The sequence below is a fragment of the Bubalus kerabau genome, chromosome 4 (genome assembly GCF_029407905.1).
Source record: "Bubalus kerabau isolate K-KA32 ecotype Philippines breed swamp buffalo chromosome 4, PCC_UOA_SB_1v2, whole genome shotgun sequence".
NCBI lineage: Eukaryota > Metazoa > Chordata > Mammalia > Artiodactyla > Bovidae > Bubalus > Bubalus kerabau.
Window position 1 is genome coordinate 153914134 of NC_073627.1, and position 22686 is coordinate 153936819.

At 37.3% G+C, this 22686-nt stretch overlaps 1 protein-coding gene across 4 annotated transcripts in view; it reads left to right on the top strand.

Annotated features, from left to right (window-relative positions):
* The window catches only part of AUH (AU RNA binding methylglutaconyl-CoA hydratase), a 180217-nt gene that overhangs the window by 46114 nt on the left and 111417 nt on the right, over positions 1-22686 (top strand). For 3 of the 4 annotated variants that reach the window (XM_055579120.1, XM_055579119.1, XM_055579117.1), the window contains one exon: positions 17060-17146. The exons of the other annotated variant lie outside the window; for it this stretch is intronic. In XM_055579120.1, coding sequence (XP_055435095.1) covers positions 17060-17146 — 87 coding nt within the window. The remainder of the gene's footprint in view (positions 1-17059; positions 17147-22686) is intronic. 4 annotated transcript variants of the gene reach the window in all.

Genomic DNA, 22686 nt, shown 5'->3' on the forward strand with positions numbered 1-22686 from the left:
CATGCAAATAGAAACCAAAAGAAAGCCAGAGTGGCAATTCTAATTTCAGACAACATAGACTTTAAAGAATATTGCAAGAGATAAAAGAAGGACACTACATAATGATCAAGGGAACAATCGAAGAAGAAGACATAACAATTGTGAATATTTATGCACCCAACATAGCATCTCAGTACATAAGGCAAACACTAACAGACGTAAGAGGTGAAATTGACAGTGACACAGTAATAGTAGGGGACTTCAACACCCAACTTACACAAATGGACAGACCATCAACATAGAAAATCAATAAGGAAACACAAACCTTGTATGAAACATTAGACCAAATGAACCTAACTGATATCTTCAGGACATTCCATCCAAATGCAGACAAATACACCTTCTTCTCAAGTGCACATGGAACATTCTCCAGGATAGACCACATCTTGGCCAAAAATCAAGCCTCAATAAATTTAAGAAAATTGAAATCATATCAGGTGTCTTCTCTGATCACACCACTATGAGATTAGATATCAACTCAGGCAAATAGGTGGGGAAACAGTGGAAACAGTGGCAGACTTTACTTTTTGGGGCTCGAAAATCACTGCAGATGGTGACTGCAGCATTGAAATTAAAAGATGCTTGCTTCTTGAAAGGAAAGCTAAGACCAACCCAGACAGCATATTAAAAACCAGAGACATTACTTTGCCAACTAACGTCTGTCTAGTCAAGGCTATGGTTTTTCCAGTAGTCATGTATGGATGTGAAAGTTAGACTATAAAGAAAGCTGAGCACCTGAAAAATTGATGCTTTTGAACTGTGGTGTTGGAGAAGACTCTTGAGAGTCCCTTGGACTGCAAGGAGATCCAAACAGTCCGTCCTAAAGGAGATCAGTCCTGAGTGTTCATTGGAAGGACTGATGTTGAAGCTGAAACTGCAATACTTTGGCCACCTGATGTGAAGAGCTGATTCATTTGAAAAGACCCTGATGCTGGGAAAGATTGAAGGTTGGAGGAGAAGGGGATGACAGAGGATGAGATGGTTGGATGGCATCACTGACTCAATGAACATGAGTTTGGTGATGCACAGGGAGGCCTGATGTGCTGTAGTCCATGGGGTCGCAAAGAGTCGGACACGACTGAGTGACTGGACTGAACTGAACTGAACAACTCAGGAAAGAAACTGCAAAAAACACACTCATGGAGATTAAATAATACATTACTAAATAATGAGATTACTGAAGAAATAAGAAGGGAAATCAAAAGATTCCTAGAAACAAATGACAATGAAAACACAACAATCTTGGCCTATTTACAGTAGGTCCTTTACCCAGTACATTATGTTGGGCCATCAGGAAGGTTAAAAGGCTTTTCAACAGGGCTTAGTGTTGCAGGGACGGGGAGCACTGTGATTAAGTGTTAGGCTTTTAGTGAGCCTGTGCATCTGAAATGTGAACTTCACAAGTGTTTCTCAGTGTTTTTTTTTTTTTTAACCCCTTAGGTGGGACTGGAGGACTGGATGACTGAATGGACTGGAATTGGGTATTTCCTTTCCTCCTAGTCAGTTTAGAATTAGTTTCCCCTGAAGGCAGACTTTGTTAAGGACAGAGTGCTCTGGTATTTCAAAATGGTTCCTTTTCGTCTTCCTCTGTCAGAAGGGAGAGGGGATTTTTCTCCAGTATTTACTTTGAGAAACTGGTTAGGCTCTTGGAGGTAAATCTCACAAAATTTTTGGGTACCCCTAGAGTTTTTAACCCTCAGGGTTAAAATAGAGAGGGAGATGGTGGGAGAAGGAATAGAACTACAGGGCTAAATATCCCCAAATGCATTTGTAGAAATACATTCAAATTTATTACCTATCATGGTGAATGCAAGTGTACGAAATTCTTTAATTAGAAGACAAGCAGTAGCTGACTTAAGAAATTATCACTAAGCTACTCATAAGAAACACCTAAAACATAAGGATTTTGAAAGTTGAGTAGAAAAAGACATACCAATCTAATACTGATTAAAAGAAAGCTGGTAAAGCTGGTATAACTGTACTGATATCAGATGAAATAGATTTTCAAACAAATTTTTATCAGAATAGTAATTATTAGAAAGAAGGTCACTAGATAATGACAAAAGTTTAAATTTCCCTGGTAGAATGATGATTCTGAACTTCTCTGCTTTTAGAAATAGCCTCGAAATATACAGTGTAAAAATTCACGTCACTGTAAGGAAAAAAGAACATATCCACCACCATAATTGGATTTTTTTTAGTACCTTTCTTAGTTATTAATAGATTAAAGAAGAAAAAAGAAAGTCTATTTGAATAGAAAGAAAGAATATTTGAATAGGTTAATAAACTTAACCCTCATTATCATCAGAGTCCCCTGGACCCAGATTTAGTTTACTAGTTTCTTTTTTGAACAATTCTACTTGGATTTGTTGGATTGATGCTTTATGGCTTTCTTTCTGTCTTAGAGGTCTTCTGAAGAACAAAAAATTTACTTTCAAATAGAAAATTAAAACTCCTTTTCTCTTATAGTGTATACCGTATGAGTCCTTTGGACCTTTTTATGAATCTAAGATGCTGTGGGTTCTTAAATCACTTTATCTGTGTATAAGTAGTTTTATCGTCCTAGAATAATTTTTATCATCACTCTTTAATTATTCCCAACTATATTAAGACTAAAATAAAATGAAAGGATGATGGAGTCATCTAGAAAGATGTTATAGTAGTCAAGTCATTACTATTGCATTATCTTTGATTTTATTACATTACTTCAAGAGTTGCACATATTTTAAGAAAATATGAATGAAGTCTGGAGGTACCATCTTTGTAGTCATTTTAGTTTTCATTGAACACAACTGAGAATTTAATAGTTTTCATTTTCTACATGTAATGGTACAAAAGTAGAAAAGTTGACAGAGGAAAGCATTTCAGCTATTAAATGGGTGAAATAATGGTCAACAGAGGCAGCAGACTCTAGGCCCTAATAATTATGGTGAACTTGATCATATAAGTGAAGTCTTAGACTGTGAGTCACCAAATAGCAATATCCTAGATGAATTTTCTTTGAACTCAAGAATTGATGAGTGACCAGTGTGTTTCTGCAGTATTTTGTGATAAGAAGTTGGACTCTTCAGTTTTGCTAAGAGAATATGTGACTTATTTTTGCATTACATATAATGTTGTACATGAACATTTACTTGATACAGCTTGTAACTGAAGAGTGTTGACTTAAAGTGTATATACAAAGGTGATAGGAAGTGAATATATGATTTAGGAAAGAAAGCAAAACATTGGCTGGGATCACTTTGATGTATGTTTATAAATCTAAAAATGAATATTTACAACCAAGGAACAAATAATATGGCTGTCCTTCTCAGCAAGTTTATGGGACATCAAAATTTTAAAAAAGCACTGCAGATTCAAGAAGCAGAAGTGATGATTATCTAGTAGAGATAAAATTGAAATCTGGAATCAGATTTTATAAAAGTATATGTCCCAGATTCATGCATGTCAGTTGGTGACCAGTTTCATTCTCTTTTGTGTGTTTGTGTTTTGTATGTGTGTGTGATGTGTGTGAGTGTATATATACACACATTATGCATTTGTAGATATGTGTATATATCATACACATATCTGTGCATACTAGGAAATATAAAATAACAATACGGATTTTTTGTATTTAAATTTTGATTAAACTTTTCAGTTAATTTGCTTTTTTACTATATCCTTTTAGTTTTCTGTAAATTATGTGCTGGGTGCTTAGTTGCTCAGTCATGTCCGACTCTTTGGGACCCATGGAGTACAGCCCGCCATGCTTCTCTGTCCATAGGATTTCCCAGGCAAGAATACTGGAGTGGGTTGCCATTTCCTTCTCCAGGGGATCTTCTCAATCCAGAGATCAAACCTGCCTCTCTCGCATTGGCAGGCAGATTCTTTACCACTGTGCCACTTGGGAAACCCCCGTGAATTATTTATAAAATGACCTAAATATTAAGTAAAATACAAAGATTCTATCAGCCCAGCTGATTAAGGGTCTTGATTATTTTTCCTGGCTGCTGAGGGTTAATATATTGTACCTGTGTGGATCATTGCCCTCAGCAGTTGATGACTGTGCATCTCTTTCAAGTACACATGAAATATTTATGAAAATTAGCCATCTGCTTGGCTATAAAGCCTCCACACATTTCAAAGACTGAGTTCTGTGACTACAGGCAGTTAAGATACAAGTCATTTACAAAAGGTAATTAGAAAAAGTCCCCTACAGGGGGAAATTTAAAATAACTTCTAAATAACTTACAGCTCAACAAAGGAATCTTAATGTAAATTAGAACATATTCAGAATTAAATTTTAACAAAATACTTTAAAAGTTGTGTAGTGTAGTTAAGATTGTACTTTAAGAATAAATGCTCAAGATGAATAAGAATCCAATTTAAAAAAATGACAAAAGTGATTACAGAATAAACTCAGAGTAGAAGGAAGAAACTGAAGATGAATATAAACTTATGACATGGAAAACACTCAGTAAGTACTAAGAATAATAAATTCCAAAGCTGGTTCTTTGAAAGTCAGAAAGTCAAATTTCTGATTTATCAAGATTTATCAGTGGTGAGGGAATAACTAAACACTATTCAGATTGAAAAAGATGCCATAGGTATAAATTTCACAGAGATTAATTTGGTAAAATAACATTAAGAATAACTGATGTCAGTGAATTTGATATTTTAAGTGGACTAGGTAAACTATTGGAAAATAAAACTTAACCAAAACCGACTTAAAAACTTGAAAACTTAACTAGTCTTATAACAATGAAAACTCTTGGTCTCCATGACTGCAGAGGAATATTCTATTCACACGTTTCATGGAACAGGTAATTCCAATCTTACATATATTATTTGATAAGTAATAAAGAAAGACCTTTTCTCAGCTTTTTTTGTGAGACTGCTGCTGCTAAGTCACTTCAGTCGAGTCCGACTCTGTGCGACCCCATAGACGGCAGCTCACCAGGCTCCCCAGTCCCTGGGATTCTCCAGGCAAGAACAGTGGAGTGGGTTGCCATTTCCTTCTCCAATGCATGAAAGTGAAAAGTGAAAGGGAAGTTGCTCAGTTGTGTCCAACTTTTAGCGAACCCATGGACTGTAGCCTACCAGGCTCCTCCGTCCATGGGATTTTCCAGGCAAGAGTACTGGAGTGGGGTGCCATTGCCTTCTCCGTTTGTGAGACTAGGATAACACTACTACCGCCGTGCAAGAGCAGTACAGGAAAGGAGAACAGATACATCTTCTGGTCTGAGATGGGCAGCTCCCCAGGACAGCGTCTACTCCATCTGGTGCTTTTTGGAGGTTAAGATGCAGATTGAGGCACCTGGAAACCCTTGCTTATCTTGACCTGATGTTTTGGTTCAATGGAAGAGATTAAAGCCTATTTGGAGTGGGAGCACAGAAGACCATGGTGCTTTGGATTGATAGCACATGTCCATAAACTGAAACAGTTCTGAAATGATGACTTTGTTCACCGTACAGTAATGTTCTACAAAATTGAGATATCTCATCTTTCACTGTACTGAGAAAAGTGCAGCTTAAAGCCACCTTTTCTCACCCATTAGATGAGCGGAACTAAGTGCGACAGTGCCAGGCCCTGGTGATAATGTAGAGCGATGCACTAGTGTATGGAGGTAGAAGTACTTTGGAAAAACAGTTTAGTATTAACTTTTAAAGATCCTTGCACTTCACATGACCCAGCAACTACATTTCTGAGGGAAATGACTTAAAGCAGTGATCCCCCCAGACTGCGGTTGGGACCTCCTCTAGTCATTCCAGAGATACAGATTGTTTTAAAGGATTCTAGCTGATAATACAACTTATATGCATTTTTTCTTAGAACTTTTCAGTCTGATCTGTTGTTTAACTTTACCATCTTCTCTTTCATAGTTGCCCCCCGCCCCCCCCTTTTTTTTTGCTTCCTTGCTTCAGGGAGGCAGAAAGCTATGAATTGCCATAAAATAACTGTTTACAGTACCCACGTTGAGAATTTCAACTAGTATCCTTATTTTGGCAGTGTCCAGTTCTTTGTTTTCAGCATGATTTAAAGACTGTAGTTTTTATGAAATTGTTAAATGCTTCTTGATTACTCTGTGATTTTTCAAGAGCTGACTTGAAAGGAGTTGAAAGAATTGGGAGACATTGCTGAAATATTCTAGCAATAAGTGATTTCATTTATACATATATAAAATAATAAAAGGAGGGCAGGTAGTCTCATCTGTCTCATTGAGATAACATTTTCCAAAAAAGTTTACTTTTAGTACCTAGTTGTCAAGATATGTATTTTTGCTTCAACCAACTATATGCTAATTATACTTGTAATTAAAAGTCAATCCAGAGGAAAACTTTTAAACTTAAGTGTTTTATGATTACAAGGAATTTAATAAAAATCAATTCTATTTGTATATATGTTTTGTTGCATAGAAATGTGATGGAGTGATCAAAAGAAGATTTGTGAGCATAAAAGCTGATGGTACCAGGAAAAAAATCACAGAGAAGTGTTATAGGAATATAACACTTCATAAAATTGTTCATAAAGTAAATGATGTGGTATTTCTATTGTTAAGTAAGGATTGGTGTGTTGTTTTAGACATGAATGATTTTGAGCATCAGTCACTGTGGTATGTAGGATCTGCTGGGTACATTGATAATGATATAAATCAATTGTATTTTAAGGTGCCAGTGTTTATAGTGTACTGCAGTCTTTGCAACTTTTATTTTTAAAAACTATATATATTTATTTATTTTTGGCTGCACCGGGTCTTCGTTGCTGTGCACAAGTTTTCTCTAGCTGTGGAGAGCACGGCCTGCTTTCCAGTTGGAGTGTGCGGGTTCGCAGTGCGGTGGCGGCTTCTCCTGTCGTGGGGCAGGGGCTGTAGCGCGTGTGGGCTTCCGTAGCTGCAGTGTGCAGGCTCTAGTTGTGGTACGCAGGCTTAGGGCCTTTACATAGCATCTATTTAAACTTATGAAAAATTTTAGATGTCAGTATAAAAATATTCAGGGGAGGATATTGTCTTTTCGAAATTCTGTGCGGCAGTAATAGAAACAAAACAAGTTGAAGACCACTGAATATTACCATATTAGATAATAGATCTCAGGGGGGATTTTAACACTCAGTGGGGAACATACTGGAGTTTGAGCAGGCATTTTTCTTTGTCATGATGATTGAGGGGCTTTACTGTCATTTGATTATTGGGAGCCAAGGAAGCTAGATATCCTGCAGTGTACAACAAACAATATTATAGTTGTTTCCCATAAGTTTTCGAAAGTCTTACTGGACTAGTCCACAGCAAATGTAAATAAGTAGAAATTTACTACATAATACTCCTAAAGCACACTCAAAAGGAGGAATTTATTTTTTAAAAAAAGCCCAAGAATTTTAAGAGAGGACCATTTTAGTAGGCAATATTTAAATGAAATAGATACTCTTTCAGAAGTGTTTAACAATGTATTATCTCTGTGCATTGTCTTCATGGGGTATTACATTTCTAATTACTGCATGTTTAGTTGAAAAGAGTTTGCAGTACAGGAGCAATATAAGTAATAAAAATATGTAACTTAGGACCAAATATTAAATTATCAGGAACTTAACTACAGAGATCTCACTGAATTTTATTATACTTTGTCAGTAAGAACAGTGTGATCATACTATTTAATATTGTAATGTGGTTCACATCTTCTACTCCAGATTCACGTTTCCTGATTGTTTTACTCCTGAACATTTTTTACTTGTTACGTAGGTTATTTATTATACTTATTTTTTACTGTCTTTTTGTCCCTTTTACTTAGAGACATACTGTAAGAGGAGAGATTGAAAGACAGAAAGAGTAGCCCTTTTGAGGAGTCTGGCTTATTAAAAAAAAGAGAAAATTGGTGGTAGCTGGATCAGGTAATTGTGTATGCGGGTCAGGATTTTTTTTATTTATTTTTTTTTATTTGTCTTTTGGGGCAGGAAATTAGGATTTATTGGTAGTCATGAGTAAGGAGGGAAAAATACAGGCTTTCATGAGTGCAGGTTCCGCCATTTGTTCTGTGGGCCACAATTAGAAATTTATTAGGTTGGTGCAAAAGTAATCGCGATTTTGCATTGTTGAACTTTGCCATTTTATATTGAAATACATTCTTAAATAAATGTGGTTATGTTATACATCATTTTAATATTCATTTCTAGCTTTATTTTTTTGTTTTGCTAATGACTTATTACTTGCTGTTTATGATTTTAGACTGTAGGTATAATGATAAGACAAAAAGCAAATCCGAGTAGTTTTTAAATTTGAGTTCACAATGGATCATACAGCAGCGGAGACAAATCACAACATCAACAGTGCCTTTGGTCCTGAAAAAGTTGACTTGAAACCTAACATTCAGAAAGCTAAGATCATGGCATCCGGTTCCATCACTTCATGGCAAATAGATGAGGAAACAATGGAAACAGGGACTTTATTTTTGGGGGCTCCAAAATCACTGCAGATGGTGACTGCAACCATGAAATTAAAAGACGCTTGCTCCTTGGAAGAAAAGCTATGACCAACCTAGACAGCATATTTTTAGCAGAGACATTATTTTGCTAACAAAGGTCCATCTAGTCAAAGCTATGGTTTATCCAGTAGTTATGTATGGATATGAGAGTTGGACTATAAAGAAAGCTGAGTTGATGCTTTTGAACTGTGGTGTTGGAGAAGACTCTTGAGAGTCTCTTGGACTTCATGGAGATCCAACCAGTCCATTGTAAAGGAGATCAGTCCTGAATGTTCATTGGAAGGACTGATGCTGAAGCTGAAACTCCAATACTTTGGCCACCTGATGTGAAGAACTGACTCATTAGAAAAGACCCTAATGCTGGGAAAGTTTGAAGTCAGGAGGAGACCGGGATGACAGAGAATGAGATGGTTGGATAGCATCATCGACTCAATGGACATGAGTTTGAGCAAGCTCCAAGTGTTGGTAATGGAAAGGGAAGCCTGGCGTGTTGCAGTCCGTGGGATCGCAAAGGGTCGGACATGACTGAGCGACTGAACGGAACTGAGTCCCCAAGTCGTGCTCGACTCTTTTGCAGTGGTCCCAGCCTCATTTATTGGAATGTTCCGACAGTGCCATCTTTGTCATAAGTCAAGCAGGTCTTTTCTGGACTTGTTGTTCTGTTCCTTTGCTCTGTTTCTCTATCTTTGAGTAAACATCACATTTTGTTATTTACTATAGCTTTATAATAATTTTAGTATAAATTCTCCAACTTTTTCTTCTTCAAGCTTATTTATTGGGCTTTTGCATATCTACTTTGTCAACTTCTAAGAAGCAGTAGGATTTTGATTGGTACCACATTGAATCTATTAATTTGGCGATAATTTACATCTTTTAGTACACAGTCTTCCAACACACGGTGAACACAATATATTCCTCTGTTTATTTTATCATCGTTGTGCCACTAGGTCATGTCTGACTCTTGCGACCCCATGGACTGTAGCCCACCAGGTCCCTCTGTCCATGGATTTCCCAGGCAAGAGTACTGGAGTGGGTTGACATTTCCTTCTCCAGGGAATCTTCCTGACCCAGGGATCAAACCTGGGTCTCTTGCTTGGCAGGTGGATTCTTTACCACTGAGCCACCAGAGAAGCCCCTCCATTTATTTAGGACTTATTTAATTTAGACTTTTTAAGTTTTTTTTTAACCAGTTACTCATTTTTGGTCGTGTGAGGTCTTCCTTGTGACATGCACTTCTCTCTAGTTGCGGCGTGTGGACTCCGAGGTGTATGTGCTCTGTGGTTTACAGCGCACGGCTCTCTAGTTGAGGCGCCTAGCCCTTAGCTGTCCCACAGCATGTGGGATCCTAGGTCCCCAAACTGGGATTGAACCCATGTCCCCAGCATCGGAAGGTGGACTCTTAACCAGGGGACCATCAGGGACGTCTTTTTGTATGTTTTTGTGTCAAGATTTTATGCATCTTTTATTACATTTATTCCTTGGCTCTTTGATTTTTGAATGCTCATGATATCTTTTTAAAAATTTCTTTTTCTAGTATATAGAAAGACAGTTGATTTCTGTATATTGAACCTGTATCCAGCTTATTTTTATGATTTGTAAATTCTTTTGAGTATTCCTCATGTATAATTCGGAGAAGGTAATGGCCCCCCACACCAGTACTCTTGCCTGGAAAATCAGTCCCATGGATGGAGGAGCCTGGTAGGCTGCAGTCCATGGGGTTGCTAAGAGTCGGACACGACTGAGTGACTTCACTTTCACTTTTCACTTTCATGGATTGGAGAAGGAAATGGCAACCCACTCCAGTGTTCTTGCCTGGAGAATCCCAGGGACGGTGAAGCCTGATGGGCTGCTGTCTGTGGGGTCGCGCAGAGTCTGACACGACTGAAGTTACTTCGCAGCAGCAGCAGCAGCATGTATAATTAACTCATCTGCTAATAATGACAGTTTTATTTTTTTCTTATGATCTTTGTAATTAAAATTTTTCTTATTACACAGATTAATACACCTATTTACATTTGTAGAAATGATAAAGAATACATTGCCTCATTCTTGATAATTGGGAGGAAGTTTTTGACCATTAAAGGCTTATATGTATTTTGTATTTACTCTTTAATAAATGAAGAAAGATTCTTTTGTTCTTAGTTTGCTATGAATTCTTAAATAATAATAAGTGTGTTGATTACAGAGGACAACAAAAGCATAATAAAAGAGAAATATTGATAAACTGGATTTCATTAAAATTGAAAACTCATCAATTATCAAAAGATAAGCCATAGATAGGGGAAAATATTTCCAAATAATTTTTCTGAAAAAGGACTTTTATTTAAGATATAACTCTTACAACCAATTAAGAATCAAATAAATTGTACAGCAAAAGATTTGAATAGACATTTCAGTCAACTGTGTGAATGGCTATTAAGCATCTTGAAAAGGTGCTAATAACCTCATTGTTGTTGTTCAGTTGCTAAGTACTGTTCATCTTGTGACCCCGTGGAGTGCAGCATACTAGGCTTCCCGGTCATTCACTATTGCCCAGACTTTGCTCAAGCTCATGTCCATTGAGACGGCGATGCCATCCAACCATCTCATCCTCTGTCTTCCACTTTTCCTTCTTCCCTCAGTCTTTCCCAGCATGAGTCTTTTCCAAAAAAAAAGGAGTCTTTTCCAGTGAGTCAACTCTTCATATCAGTATTGGAACTTCATCTTCAGCATCAGTCCTTCCAGTGAATATTCAGAATTGATTTCCTTTTAGGATTAACTGGTTTGATCTCCTTGCTGTTCAGAGGATTCTCAAGAATCTTCCCCAGCACCACAGTTCAAAAGCATAAATTCTTCAGTGCTCAGCCTTTTATGGTCCAGCTCTCACATCCATACATGACTACTAGAAAAACCAATAGCTTTAACTATAGGAACCTTTATAGCAAAGTAATGTCTCTGCTTTTTAATATGCTGTCTAGGAAATGACCCTGATGCTGGGAGGGATTGGGGGCAGGAGGAGAAGGGGACCACAGTGGATGAGATGGCTGGATGGCCTCACTGACTTGATGGACGTGAGTTTGGGTAAACTCCGGGAGCTGGTGATGGACAGGGAGGCCTGGCGTACTGCGATTCACGGGGTCGTAGAGTCGGACACGACTGAGCAACTGAACTGAACTGAGGTTTGTCATATTTGTCATTAAAAAAAAATTAGTCACCCATTTCTGTCCGACTCTTTGGAACCCCATGGACTGTAGCTTTCCAGGCTTCTCTGTCCATGGAATTCTCCAGATAAGAATACTGGAGTGGGTAGCCTTTCCCTTCTCCAGGGGATCTTCCTGACCCAGGGATTGAACCCTGGTCTCCCACATTGCAGGCAGATTCTTTACCATCTGAGCTACCAGGGAAGCCACATTAGTCATTTGGGAAATGCAAATTTAAAACCATAATAAATACATCATATCACTAAAATGGCTATGATAAAAAGGCAGATTAGTGTCCTTGTAGGACAACAGAGACCCTTATGCATCGGTAAGATGCAAAGTGGTGCAGCCACCATGGAAAGCAGTGGCAGGTTGGTTTTTTTTTTCCCCCTTCCCTGTTTTAAATTAAATAGAAATTTACAATATAGCTTAGCAGTTCCACGCTACCCAAGTGAATCTTTGGGTGAAAGTGAAAAAATTTCTCTACACAAAGACTTGAATGCAGATGTGTTCACCGTAGTATTTTTCATAATAGCCAAAGAGTAGAAATAGTGCAGATGTCCATCAATGAATGAATGGATAATTAAAATATCTGTCTCTACAATGAATACTATTTGGTAATAAAAAGACAAAAGATACTGATTCATCTTTATATCATGGATGAACCTGAAAAACACTATGTGGTATGAAAGAAAGAAGTGGAAGACTATATATTGTATGAGTTTTATTTATATGAAATGTCCAGAGAATGCAAAGTCATAGGAAAATAAATATATTAGTTTGGGACTAGAGGTGAGAACAGGGAGTGACTGTATATGAGTATGCTGCTGCTAAGTCACTTCAGTCGTGTCCAACTCTGTGCGACCCCATAGACGGCAGGGGTCTATGGGGTCGCACCAGGCCCCCCAGTCCCTGGGATTCTCCAGGCAAGAACACTGGAGTGGGTTGCCATTTCCTTCTCCAATGCATGAAAGTGAAAAGTGAAAGTGAAGTTGCTCAGTCGTGTGCGACCCTCAGCGACCCCATGGACTGCAGCCTTCCAGGCTCCTCCGTCCATGGGATTTTCCAGGCAAGAGTACTGGAGTGGGGTGCCATTGCCTTCTCTGTATATGAATATGAGGAATCGTTTTTGTGATAATGAAAATGTTCTAAAACTAGGTTGTGGTGATCGTTGTACAACTCTCTAAATTTACTAAAAAAAAAAATACTGAATTGTGTATTTTAAATGACTGAATTTTAAGTAAATTATAACATCAATGAAGGTGTTAAGGAATGAGTGTTGAATTCTGTCAGCTAATTTTCTACTGAAAATTTATATGATTTTCATCTTTCTTAATTTCTTAAATTAAAAAATCTAATATTAAACCAGTCTTAAATCTTGGCCTGAGTATAAATTGGTCTTAATACATGTATGTTACTAGTCGGTATGATATGCTGATATTTTGTTTAGGATTTTTTGAGACCTTACGAGAAAAGTTGGTCTGTCATTGTTTTTCTTATGATGTTCTTGTCAAGTTTTTGTTTCACTGTTCTTCATATCATCATTTAAGACTGATGATAAATGTTTTTCATTATATTTTTGGAATAGTTTACTTTTGCAGCCATATGGGCATGCAGTTTTCTCTGTAGGAAAGTTTTTACATATTCAATTTTTAAAATATTTATTTGCATTTTCAGATTTTGTTTCTTTGTCAATTTTAATAAGTTGTGTTTTCCTAGGAATTTGTTCATTTCATGTCATTTTTCAAATTCATGGAGTCAGAATTGTTAATAGTTTTATTGTCTGTGAAATCCTTAGTATTACTGTCCTTTTCATTCTCAATTGAGACTTGTGCCTTCTCTGATTATCTGTGATCCATCTTGCTAAAAGGTCTGTTATTTATTTTAGTTTTTTTTCAAAAGCTGACTGTTTTGATTTTTCTCTCATACATTTGTTTTCTATTAAAAGTTTTTTGCTCGAGTTTTTGCTATTTCTTTTCTCCTACTTTGGGATTTTTTTCCTATTTTTTATTTTTTGATAGGAATATTTGACTGCTTTATCAGTTATTGTCAAAGAACTATTAAAGTCCACTGTAGTTGTAGGTGTGACAGTTTTTTCATTTTAGTTCTGTGAATTTTTGCTTTATTTTGGGGCTTTTTTTTATGTATGCCATTTTAGAATTTTTACCTCTTTTGTAATGGATCATCATGTTTATTATTATAAAAAAACCCTCTCATTGAACAATATTTCTTGCCTTACTTCTCTTTTGTCAGAGATGAAGATAACTTTACAAGTTTTCTTTTGGTTAGTGTTTGCATGTTTTTTATACTTTTACTTTAGCCAGTCAGTACCCTTATATTTTAAGAATATCTCTTATAAGCAGTATAAAATAAGTTTTAAAACGCTACTCTCATAGTTTGCCTGAAGTGAATTCCCTGTAGTGCTTCTTTTAGCTTGGGCCTGCTGGTGTGTTTGAGGAGGTGTCTGTGAGTTGGCGTGTAAAATGTTTTTATTCACCATCATTTTGAAGGATAGGTTTGATTAGATTGGAATTCTAGATTGGCAGTTAGTTTCTTTCCCCACTTTAAAGACATTCATTTTCTGTCTCACACAGTTGTGTGGATAAAGCTGCATTCCATAATCAGACACGTCTTCTATACTTCTCTGCTGGGACTGGTGTGCAGTTAAATGGCCTACATATGTCAAGAGAAAACCTTGATTCCCTTTAGCTCCTGGCATGGTTTCTAGCAGCTTTGTCTTTTTAACCTGAGTGTGGTTTTCAAGCATGCTGCATGGTCACAGGGTCAGGATGTTGGTAAGACCCCCCAATTGGAGCTCTAGTTAGTGTGTTAGAGGGTACCCTAGTGGTGCCCTGGGGTCCAAGGACATGATGGATCCCATGATTCAGTTACGAGGGCTCCTTCAAGACTACTTCCTCAGAGTCCTTATCTGTCCCATCAGCTTTTACTTCATGGCTTTGGCTCCTCTTCTGTCTATTCCCTTCCCTCAAATCATACTACATTTAGCTACTTATTAGCCAATATGTGTTACCTAACATGCACTGGGCAACATTTTATATTCTCAATTTAAAATTGTATTTTTCATGTTACATGATAGTGAATTGAACCATTATTTCTTTGACAAATATATCCTACTAGTTTAGAATTCCTTTGGCACTACTAACATTTTTCTTTGATGCTAAATTTTAATTCTTCATGGAAAAAATTAACTATGAAGACATATATCAGACATCCACAAAACAAGACTACCATGTTAGTCTTTATTTAGTCACTAAGTCATGTCCGACTCTTATGACCTCATGGACTATAGCCTGTCAGGCTCCTCTGTCCATGGGATTTTCCAGGCAAGAATACTGGAGTGGGTTGCCATTTCCTTCTCCAGGGTATCTTCCAGACCCAGGAATTGAACCCAGCTCTCTTGCATTGCAGGCGGATTCTTTACTGACTGAGCTATTAGGGAAGCCCCACCATATTGAGTTCCTACCACTTAACTTAAGCAGGACAATATTACAAATTAGATGGAAGTTCTCTTTGTCTATTGCCAGTCATATCTCTCTCCCTTCTCCCCAGACTTCACCATCAGTTGAATTTGGAATTTAGCATTTTCATGCATATTTTATGTCCCTACATAACATTCTTCTTTTAAAAACTTACTTAAATGATTATCATCTTGTGGATCTTTCAGTAATTATATATAATGATAGATATATATTGTACTTACATAATTATAAATTCTTCACCGTTGTTAGATTTATCCATATTTATACTCTGATTCCTTCATTTTCATGCTGCACATATAACATTTTGTTGTATAAATATGTCTCACTTTAATGAATTTGAGTCAGTTGCAGTGAGGTGAGTGAACCAAGAGCATGTTATACAGAGTAAAGTCAGAAAGAGAAACAAATATTGTATATTAAAGCATATATATGGAATCTAGAAAACCAGTACTGATGACCCTATTTGCAAGGAAGGAATGGAGGCATAGACGTAGAGAAGGGACTTGTGGACACAGCAGGGGAAGGAGAAGGTGGGATGAATTGAGGAAGTAGCATAGACATATATACACTACCGTGTGTAAAATAGCTGGCTGGTGAGAAGCCGCTGTGTAACACAGGGAGCTTAGCCTTGGGGCTCTGTGATGACCGAGAGGGGTAGGATGGGAGAGGTGCGAGGGATGGGGGGATGGGAGGGAGGCCCCAGAAGGAGGGGATGTGGGTTCTAGGATATGGATTTTATCACCTGCAGTTTTCAGTTCCACAGGAAGTCTATGGGCTCAGAATGTCTCAGCTTCAGCTGCTACTTGCTTGTTGTATCTAGTCCTGATCAACTCATAATTGGCTCGTACGAGAGTAGGTAGCTGAGTAGGTACCTTCTATGCTGTAATTTTACTTTGTTTTTTATTTGTCTATTTATTTAAATGAGGACCTACCTTTTCTCAGAGGGTTTAATTTTACTAAAAAGAATGTCTTTGTTGAGCCACAAAGGAAACGATCCCTTGAAAATGAAGTGAAAGTTGCTCAGTTGTGTCTCACTCTTTGTGACTCTATAGTCCATGGAATTCTCCAGGCCAGAATACTGGAGTGGGTAGCTTTTCCCTTCTCCAGGGGATCTTCCCAACCCAGGAATTGAACCAGGGTCTCCTGGATTGCAGGTGGATTCTTTGCCAACTGAGCTATGAGAGAAGCCTCAAATGATCCCTTAAGGAAGTAATTATGTTTATTAACTGTTCCAAAGTTACAATTCTCTGGTAAACTCATAATTATGAAATTGTCAGTTTGTATATATTTTCAAGTCAGTGAGTCTCAGATGTGATCTGCAGTCACCAAGTCAGGCATCCATAAAATAACAGTGGTTTTCATAGCAGTAAGGTGTGATTTGCACGTTTCATTGGGTTGGCATTTGCACTGGTGGGGCAGAAGCAGTGGTGGATAGAACTGCCAGCGTCTTGTCAGAAACCAAGAAAGTGGCATCAATCTGTAGTCATTTATGTTGACATGAATGGATTTATTTGTATTCATTGGAAAAATAATTTAAAATTTTAATTGGGTTCATTTTCTAATACAATACTATGGATAGATACATGTATAATCTTTTTTTTTTTTTTTACATGTATAATCTTAACAGTACCTCTTCCTCTAAGAGTATAAAGGGGTCCTGACATGAGAGTTTGGGATGCATTCCTTTCAGTGCTTGGTAGATGTATAGACAAGCAAGTATTTTGTTCAATCTGATGCTGATTTTTGGGAAGAAAAGCTTAGAGAATATGATTCCTTCGATAGATAAATCCAGTCTATCTTCAAGTTTTATGTGAATCTTATGTAAATGTTCAGTTCATTGCCTTAAAGTTTTAACTAGGTTATATTCGTAAATAAAATACTTTGCAGGTGCTGATCTTAAGGAAAGAGCCAAAATGAGTTCCAGTGAAGTTGGTCCTTTTGTCTCCAAAATAAGAGCAATGATTAATGAAATTGGTAAGTACAATTAAATTGTCCTTTTAGCATGGTTAAAGTGACCTTAAATATCGGATTTTAAAAGTTGCACACTGTTTTTAAGTATTGTGAAGTGAAAGTTGCTCAATCTTGTCCGACTCTTTGCGACCCCATGGACTGTATAGTTCGTGGAATTCTCTAGGCCAGAATACTGGAGTGGGTAGCCTTTCCCTTCTCCAGGGGATCTTCCCGTCTTATGTACAAGCTTTGGCTAAAATATTTACATAATTAGATAATCACGGTATATAGCTGGTTATAAAACAGAATGTATGTTTATGTTTAATTTGAAAAATTGTGAAAAATATTTTGTTATTAAACCTGCTTCATATTTATGATGACGTTACTTATGGAGGTAATTATTAGAAAACAAAGAATAATTTGGCATAAGCGTTTGACCTAAGTATATTTCTTAAATAATTGGATTCACAGACATACAGATTTGGATTTATTTTTTGTGTAAGTGGGATTATACTGTTTCTTTAGAATTACAGTCTTCTTTGTAAGGTTTATATTTTAGTACATATAAATTTGCTTTTATTATTAATACCTTTTAATACATTACTGCATAGTAATCCATGGTCTTACCCAGAATTTTAAATTATTTCTTCATTAATGAACATTGGATGTTTTTGTTGTTTTGGCTTTTTTGTTTTCATGTTTTTTTAAACTGCTTTTGTTGTTTATAATAAAATAGTAATTCCTTTGTACAGATTCTTTTAGAACATTAGTATATATAAGATAGATTTCTAAATATGGTATTGCAGTTCTAAGTATCATGTGTTCATTTTACATTTTAATAAATACTACCAGATTAATTGCAAAAAGATTATAATAATTTATATTCCATCAATTATATGGCAGGACCTGTTTCTTCATGTTCTTGCAGCATTTAACGTTGCTACTTTTTTAGTTTGCCAAAGTTAAAAAAAAAAATAGATCTTAACATTTTAATTTGCACTTTCCCAGATGCTAGTGTATTGTTATATCTTTTCAAATTAAACTTGCCTTTCCGCTTCTGTAGATTGCCTTTTCACATTCTTCATCTCCTTTTCTATAGCATCATTTAATAACTATTTACTTAAAAGCCAGTTTTGTATTGATCTTTTGCTGTTAAATGTATTACAGGTATTGTCTCTTAATATCCCACCCTAATTCAGTTCCAGGAGCTTTATATACCTAGAGGGTAGTAAGTTCTTTCATTGTTATTATTATTTTTTTTTTTCCTGAAGATTTCTTTGCTAATCCTCATACCTCAGTTCTTCCAAATGAATTTAGGATTCATTTTTAGGATTAATTTTAAAGGGAAGAGGAAAAATAGTCTCATGAGCCTGTGATTGGAATTTCTGTAAATATTGTTTATAAAGAATTAACATTTTTATGATACAGAATCTTTCCATTCGTCATGTGCATGTCTCATCATCATTCATGTTTTAATGTTCTTTAAGAAAGTTTTCTTCACATTGGCTTCAGTCTTGTATCTTTTTTCTCCTCTCAGATTTATCCTTATTTTATAGCACTTATTCCCTTGAATGGAATCTTTTCCTGATATTTCTGTTGAAGTCTGGTTATTGTTGTAGGTCTGTAGGAAATTTGTTAAATTTTATGTGCTTGCTTGGTTCATGCTAGCTTATTACTAGTATTATTATTTCTCAATTTTCTTGTGTTTTCCAGAAAGCAAAAAAGTTCCTTATATATAAATAATGCTGTTTTTATCTTTTCCTTTTCCAACATTTTAATCTTAACACTTTTCATATATTTTCACATTGGCTGAGGCTTTTGGTGCAGTATTCACTTGTTGAAGTGATCATCTTCATCCCTTTATTTGAGTATGATGAATGCATTTAATATTTTGCCAGTAGTTATCAAGTTCAGAGAGTTTTCTTACATTTCAGCTCGTTTTGGAGTTTATTACTCTTCTAGTCAAGAATAAGGGTTAAAATTTGTCAGCTGCCTTTTTGGTATGTGTCAAGATGGTATCTATTAGAATTTGTCTCAGCTTTTATTGTACTAAATTGTATTACTAGCATTACTGATGCTACACTGGCCTTGTGTTTCCAGAATAAATACTACCTGGCCATTGTGGTTAGTGGTTATGGTGGTTTTCAATATATACCACTGGATTTAATTTTATATGTTTTGATAAAAGCATAAATGAGATGGGATCTTCTAATTATGTGTTTTGTGTTTCTCTTTCTGGTTGGCTCTCATGGTTTTACAACCTTCATAGAAAAAAGTGAAAAGTTTTTCATCTTTTTCTGTGCTATCCAGGGAAATCATCTGTTACTTGAAAGAGTAGTAGAATTTGACCGTGTGACATCTTTGGGGTCTTGTTATTGTTGTTTACCTTTTGTTTTTAGAGCTAAGTTTTAAAATACACATGTTTTGATTTCTAAAATAGTTCTTGTTGCCTTCCTACCTTTTGTTTATCCCTTGGCAGTTTTATTAGAGGCTCTCCTCTGCTTCTCCTTCCATACAACTACCTGGTCAGATAGATGTCTTCTGAGGCAGAGCATGGATTTGTTTTCCATTATGGTCAGAGATACGACTGAGCGACTTCACTTTCACATTTCACTTTCATGCATTGGAGAAGGAAATGGCAACCCACTCCAGTGTTCTTGCCTGGAGAATCCCAGGGACGGCGGAGCCTGGTGGGCTGCTGTCTCTGGGGTCGCACAGAGTCAGACACGACTGAAGCGACTTAGTGGTAGTAGTATGGTCAGAGAACTTGATCTTGGAAGTAAAAGTTTATTCTGTCTGTAACTTTATATATGTGCTAGGACGGATTGTTAAGACTGGCTCAGTTGTAAACATTACCTTGATGTGTCTTCTCAGCCTCTTTCTATTTTATTGAATCTGAAATTGGAATTTTCTGGGACTTCTTAAATGAAGAACTATTCCTTTTTAGTAGTGCTATTTTCTTTTCAGTGGTTGTAGTGGTAGCATTTCTGTTCTGGATCCTGATCCAGTATACTTGTTTCCCTTCCATGTGTTCCCTAACTTGAGAGTGATACTTTTCACTATGATATTACAGTGGGCATAAATCTTATAAGATGTCTATTTTTGGTGACTTACTGAGATTTTGAGGGGCAAGTAAAAACTGTCTTGATCAAATCTCTTTGTTTAAACCATGGGCTAGCAAACTCTTTCTTAAAAGGACTGACAGATATTTTAGGCTTTGTGGGGCTGTTATGGTCCATGTTGCAGCAACTCAATTTTTTTTTCTTTTAAATAAGACTATTTTTCAGGAGCAGTTTTAGGTTCACGTCAAAATGGAGGGGTAGGTAAAGAGATTTCTCATATATCCTCAGCCCTCAATATGCATAACCTTTTCCCCATTATTAATATTTCACACCAGAGTGGCACATTGGTTATAACTGATGAACTTATGTTGATATATCATAATTACCGAAGTCCATATGTTTACATTGCTGCTGCTGCTAAGTCGCTTCAGTTGTGTCTGACTCTGTGCGACCCCAGAGACAGCAGCCCACCAGAATCCCGTCCCTGGGATTCTCCAGGCAAGAACACTGGAGTGGGTTGCCATTTCCTTCTCCAATGCATGAAAGTGAAAAGTGAAAGTGAAGTCGCCTAGTCATGTCCGACTCCTAGCGACCCCATGGACTGCAGCCTACCAGGCTCCTCTGTCCATGGGATTTTCCAGGCAAGAGTACTGGAGTGGGGTGCCATTGCCTTCTCCGATGTTTACATTAGGGTTCATTATTAGTGTTTGACATTCCATGGTTTTGAACAAATGTAAAATGACACGTATCCATTATTATAGTGTTATGCAGAGTGTTTTCACTGCCGTAAAAATCTTCTGTGCTAGTCTTGTCCCTCCCTTCTGCCGTCTCTGGCAACCATGTTTTACTGTCTTCATAGTTTTTCATTTCCAGAATATCACATATTTGGAATCATATAATATGTAGCTTTTTCAGACTGGCTTCTTTTCACTAAGTAACACGCATTGACATTTTCTCCAGGTTGTTTCATGCCTTGCCAGCTCTTTTCTTTTTATTGCTGAACAATATTCCAGTGTAAAGATGTATCGCAATTTGTTTATCCATATACCTACTGAAGGACATCTTGGTTGCTTCCAAGTGTTGGCAGTTATGAATAAAGATGCTGTACACATCTGTGTGCAGATTTTTGAGTAAATGTGTTTTCAGTTGCTTTGTGTAACTACCAAGGAACATGATTGCTAGATTGTGTGGTTAAGAGTCTGTTTAGTTAAGAATTTACCAAACTGCCTTCCAAAGTGGCTGTACCATTTTGTCTTCCCACTGGCAGTGAATGAGTTTCTGTTGCTTTGTATCCATGCCAGCATTTGGTGGTGTCATTACTCCAGGTTGTGGCTGTTCTGATAGGTGTGTAGTGGTATCTCTTTATTGTTTTAATTTGCATTTCCATGATGATGTATGATGTGTCTTTTCATAGGCTTGTTTACTATCTTTATGTCTTATTTGGGGCTGCTGCTGCTGCTGCTGCTACTAAGTCGCTTTAGTCGTGTCTGGCTCTGTGCGATCCATAGACGGCAGCCCACCAGGCTCCCTCGTTCCTGGCATTCTCCAGGCAAGAACACTGGAGTGGGTTGCCATTTCCTTCTCCAATGCATGAAAGTGAAAAGTGAAAGTGAAGTCGCTCAGTTGTGTCCGACTCTTAGCGACCCCATGGACTGCAGCCTACCAGGCTCCTCCGTCCATGGGATTTTCCAGGCAAGAGTACTGGAGTGGGGTGCCATTGCCTTTTCCCTTCTTTGGTGAGGTGTTTGTTAAGGTTTTGATTCAATTTTTAATTGAATTGCTTTTCTTATTGTTGAGCTGTGAATTTTTCGTATATTTTAGATAACATTCCTTTATCAGATGTGTTGTTTGCAAATACTTTGTCCCAGTCTGTGGATTGTCTTATTCTCTTGGCTTTATCTTTGATGGTGTACTGTGAGGGCTTCCCAGGTGGTGCTCATGGTAAAGAACCTGCTTGCCAATGAAATGTAAGAGATGGGAGTTCGATCCCTAGGTCAGGAAGATCCCCTAGAGGAAGGTATGGCAACCTACTCCAGTATTCTTGCCTGGAGAATCCCGTGAACAAAGGAGCCTGGCAGGCTACATACAGTCCATAGGGTCGCAAAGAGTCGGACACATCTGAAGCAACTTAGCACAAAACAGCATACTCTAGCTTATCACCCACCAGCTTGTCATAGCTAGTACTAGGGTACTTCAGGCAAAGCAACCAACTAGGCTGGGATACAGCCTCATCTACCCCACCAGCTTTGAAGTCACTAGTTGTGTGCAACTCTTTTGCAACCCCATGCCAGCTGATTCAAGACTTCTTGAGCCCACAACTATTCTGGGACCTGGCTTTGTCCTCCAGAGGGTCCGTGACCAAGCCCTGCACACTAGTAAGCTGGTGATAGATGCCCACCTAAGGGCCCTGCAGTCAAAGACTTCAGGTCCTGACTTTGCCTATCAGTTGGCTGGCACCAGCCTTAGACTAACCTCAGCAACCACTGGGCAGGCAGCAGGTTC